At 48.5% G+C, this 4,807-nt stretch overlaps 1 protein-coding gene across 1 annotated transcript in view; it reads right to left on the bottom strand.

The window, feature by feature from the left end:
* Positions 1–3,796, bottom strand: part of LMTK2 (lemur tyrosine kinase 2) — a 64,022-nt gene extending 60,226 nt beyond the window's left edge. Inside the window, exon 1 of the mRNA XM_010845747.1 lies at positions 2,963–3,796. Coding sequence (XP_010844049.1) covers positions 2,963–2,972 — 10 coding nt within the window. The 5' untranslated portion in view covers positions 2,973–3,796. The remainder of the gene's footprint in view (positions 1–2,962) is intronic.
* Positions 3,797–4,807: the final 1,011 nt, after the last annotated feature.

Below are 4,807 nucleotides of genomic sequence, written 5' to 3' on the forward strand. Positions count from 1 at the left end.
GCATCACCCTTCTGCTCTTCACCCTCACCCTCAGGAGACACGCGTGAGACACTCAGGTGTCCACTTGACAACTAAAGCTGGTGCCCACCGGACTGACCAGGCAGAACTCGGGGAAGCGAAGGACCGGCAGTCTTCCAAACCGGTCCTGACATCCAGTCCATCTTCCTCTTCCAACATCCTGACAAGTAGCTCTCCTCCCTGGAGACGAGTCGAATGAATTATCATCATACTACTTGAGGAAAAATATGGAGACCACCAGAGCAGATCACACATTTTTATTTAACGCCTCAAGATTATAGACCCATCTATCAACGGTTTCCTGTACATGGAATCTTCAGTCACTAAAGGTTTTCCTGGCCTCTCAACCTAACAATACACCTATTTATAATAACATTCAACACTCTAGACTCTCTCCGATGAACTCTAATATGAGGCAGGGAAAGTGAAGCCCAGCACTGAACAAGTAGCGTGCTGACATGATGTGGATGGATCAGAGGTTCCACAAAGACCCAGAAGCCAGGACATCAACAACCCAGAAGAACACACCATGCGGTGTGGTCATCAGTGGCGTGCTCTCCAAGGTCAGCCCAGCCCCCTTTGCTCAGCTGCAGACGTGGTGCGCTTTGAGTACCTGGGAATGAGATCATTTCAGATGAAGCTGCTGTTTCTCTCAGCTGTTTCCAATAAAATCTGTTACCAGAGGCTCGTTTCATTCCAATTTTAAAAGCACTGACGAGAACGGAGGCTACCGCAGAAGAGCGACGCAGCATGGTGGCATGGCTTGGTCAAGGGAATGCCAGGTTTAGATGACGCCCGCCAGGCGCCGAGGCCCCACACCACAGGAAAACGGCGGCAGGAGCCACACTTACAAACCAGAACCTTAACTAGGTTGACAGCATAGCCGACGTGCGGAGTCATCCACGGTGTCGGATGTTTGTAACACTGTGAGTCAGGACCTCCCTGCGGTCGGGGACGCCAGCCCACCAGGCAGCACTGGTCCGAGAAGCAGAAGCGCAGGGCCAGTGTCCCAGGGCTTCGTCCCTCACAACCGCTCCCTTCGGTGCACCACTGATGTCGAGAGAAAGGGACATTCGGGCTTTCCATGCCACTTCCCGCTGAAGCCTGCAGCATCGTGCAGGCAAGTCAATGGCAGTACTGTGTTCACAACACTTAGCTAACGCTTTCTGCACAGAAGGCCAAAAAGGAAATGAGAGATGACCTAGATGCTCCTTACCTCCCAGGCAGGGCTGACCCTTAACGTCCTAGAAAAACGTGCCCACCTGTTTCTCTAAAATTTCCTACAACACCTTGATGAAGCGAATGGTCTTAGAACCTTTCTGACAGGAATTCCTAAGGTCTAACTTAAAACTCTTGCCAATATAATTAAAACACATTTCCAGGCAAAGTGTGTTTAAAACTTCTCTCTTCAGAGAGGAAGCAGATGGTGTCTGGATGCTGTTGGACTGGCCAAAGGGACGGATGGACTGGGGCAGGGGTACAGAAAATTCACTGTACTTTTCTACTTTCACAAATGTTCAAAATTCTCCATAATAAAGCACTACCTTCATAACTAAGCCGGAAACTGCTTACACCAGTGGACAAGGTTCTGCAGAGCATCAAGGGGAGAGTACCAAGGGTCTCCTACCTGATAATGCCCTGATTTTTGTCTTTATATTATACAGAAAACCAAACCTAATCACAATTTAACCCAATACAACTGGGTGTTTCCAGACACTTAGGCGTCCAGCCCAAGACAAGAGACCTACAGATAATCAGAGGAGTCCTGGGGCCAGCATGTCTCTCGTGGAAACGGCTATTCCATCACCCAACTGTGAAGTTCACCCATCAGGAAGCGACCCCAACCCCCAAGATGTTGGCTCATTCAGCAAGTGTTCACCAAGCATCTCCTGCAGGACAGACACAGCTGCAGGTTTCAGACGCACGGAAGTGGGAAGAACGGAGCCCTGCACTTGCGGCGTCTGCTCTCCTGCAGGGAGATAGACCACAAGCAAATTAAAAAGCATACAGTACCTGGGATGGTGATGAGCCATGTGGAAAAATAAAGCAGGGGAGACTGTCAAGTAATCAGGGAACACATTCTCGTATTAGGGAATTCACATGAGAGATGATGGTGGTTTGGCCCCAGGTGGTTAGGAAAACAGCTAACACTTAGCAGTGCTTACTATGCTCCAGGCACTGTTTTAATCTCACCAACCCCACAGCAACCTTCTGTGGCTGGGGTGGGGGTGTCTATCTGAAGCCCCACACTAAAGAGAAGAAGCTGAGCCTTGGAGAGGCAGAGCTGCTTCTCCCAGGTCACAGAGCTCCCACGGGGTGATGCCCAGATGAGTGGGGAGCAGGAGGCACGCCTCATTCCGGGGCAGTGGGGTGGGGATGCCCAGGACGTGGGGGTAGGGGCGACACAGAGTGTGAGGGGAAGGGTCGTGGAGGACCTCCCATCAGTGCCCCTCACTCTTCAACACAGGCAGGCTCTCAAAGATGACCTGACGTCTGAGAAAACCCTCCTGAAAAACGGTCAAAGCAAGTGACGGACCCAGAGAGAGAAAAAGGGGACTTGAAGGAGGCAGACGATACAAGGGTTTAACAAAAAAAAAAAACTATACAAAACTATAATTAATACCCTCAGAAATAAAAGAAGATACTACACTCATGAGAAGATGCTATTTAGAAGGGGATGGGGAGGAAAAACTCCTGGAAATAAAATGTAATAGAAAAAAACAAAGACAGCCGCAGAGAAGCAGGAAGAGATGAAACACAAACAAAAAGCGTCAAGACTCACTCCAAGGAGCCCAGCACTGAACCAACAGAAGTCCCAGAAGGGAAAGAAAAGGGATCTTTTAAAATGTGTGACGAGATTCTTCTGGAACCACACCCTCTCTCCACATTCAAGAGACCCGCAGAGCACCTGTCTGGGTGAGTGGGGCGAACGGCAAAGACTCACGCCAAGGCATCGCCTTGCCACTTTCCGGAACGCAGAGACGAGGTCCCCAAAGCTCCCATCCCGGGAGGGGAACCGAGGGCACGCAGGCAGGAAGTCAGGTGCCCAGGGCCCGGCAGCAGAGCCCCCGCCTGGGCCTGGCCCGGGCACAGCCGCTGAGCGGAGATTCAACTCTTGCTGAGGAGGGCGGGACGAACTAATGACACACGCACGAAAAACTCAGGAAATGACAACAACGTCCAGGAAACACGAGACATGTCAGAGAAATTTAATCATCAGAAACACGATAGGGCCAGCTGTGAATAATCTGTAGTCATAAAAATATGAACGCTGAGTGCTGATTTAACCAAGAAGTGTAAACAATGATGCTGAGAAGGGGAAGAGTGTATGGGTACATACATTCTCTTCTTCCACGGTAGAAACTCAGTATCTACTTAAACCAAGGAACAGTTCTTCAGCAAGATGAGGGGGAGCAAAGAGTAGGGATGAGGAAGGACAGGACAGGGGCTCACCAGGCTATTTTTATCATAAGCTCCGGAACACTTTCACTTTACAAACATCCACGTGCATTAACTTATACAAACAGAGCACACAGGGGTAACAGAATAGAAAACAGAGGCGCTGGGGCGGGGGGACAAAATTTAAGGAATGGGATAAAGAAACAGGGTCAAACAGGAATGACAATGCTGTGGACACTGATGGAGACAAGGGGCACAAGCTGCACAGAAAGCAGACGAGGACGGCATTTTAAAAGTGACTTGGAAAGAAACGTGGTGATCAATAGCAAAAGAACTGAAAGAATGGTTTGCACTTTTTTTTTTTTAACTACTCCGGAGGCCCTTGGACTGCAAGGAGATCCAACCAGTCTATCCTAAAGGAAATCAGTCCTGAAATACTCATTGGAAGGACTGATGCTGAAGCTGAAACTCCAATACTTTGGTCACCTGATTCGAAGAGCTGACTCATTTGAAAAGACCCTGATGCTGGGAAAGATTGAGGGCAGGAGGAAAAGGGGACGACAGAGGATGAGATGGCTGGATGGCATCACTGATTCAATGGACATGAGTTTGAGCAAACTCTGGGAGTTCGTGATGGACAGGGAGGCCTGGTGTGCCGCAGTCCATGGGGTCGCAAAGAGTTGGACATGACTGAGCAACTGAACTGAAAACTTATACTAACAAAGTTATTCAAAAGCAGAATAAAGCTATGATACAGAAAAATATACACGTTAAATAATCATCTAATATAAGTAAACCAGGAGAGGGTCCAGGACAGAACCCGGAAGCTGCTGCAGCTGCCTGAGCCCTGGGAGGAAGCAGAGCTGAGGAAGCACAGGGTCAAGGGCACCCATCAAGGCGCTGGTCTTACAGAGCTGAGGAAGGTGTGTCCAGGACGCCAGGCACATTTCCTGACACCTGCCCGAGACGCTTCACCATGCGTACACAAGCCATCTGCTCACCAGCACTCTTCCTGGGATCCACAGCCTCCAGCAGATTCCTGACAGGGTCCAGGCCTCATCAGCACTGATTTAATCACAGCACCTGAAGTACTTTTCGTGTTCACAAGTGAGTATTTACAAGTTTATGATTAGATTTCTTTCAAGTCAGAAATATTTTTTATCACCTTTAATTAAACACTGCAACTCAACTCAGAGGCAGCAGTGGTTGTTCTAACAAATTAAAAAAAAAAAAAAGAATGTGCTTTTCTGAGCCTTATTATGGAAGTCGGCATGTCAGTCTCCTAACTCGTAAGGAATTATATTTACTATTTCAAGGGTCAATTAAACAATAGATACCTCTGAATTTCACCTAGGACTTTCAGATAAAAAAACGGAAATAAATATCCAGA

The sequence above is a fragment of the Bison bison genome, unplaced genomic scaffold (genome assembly GCF_000754665.1).
Source record: "Bison bison bison isolate TAMUID 2011002044 unplaced genomic scaffold, Bison_UMD1.0 scf7180017864223, whole genome shotgun sequence".
Classification (NCBI taxonomy): Eukaryota; Metazoa; Chordata; class Mammalia; order Artiodactyla; family Bovidae; genus Bison; species Bison bison.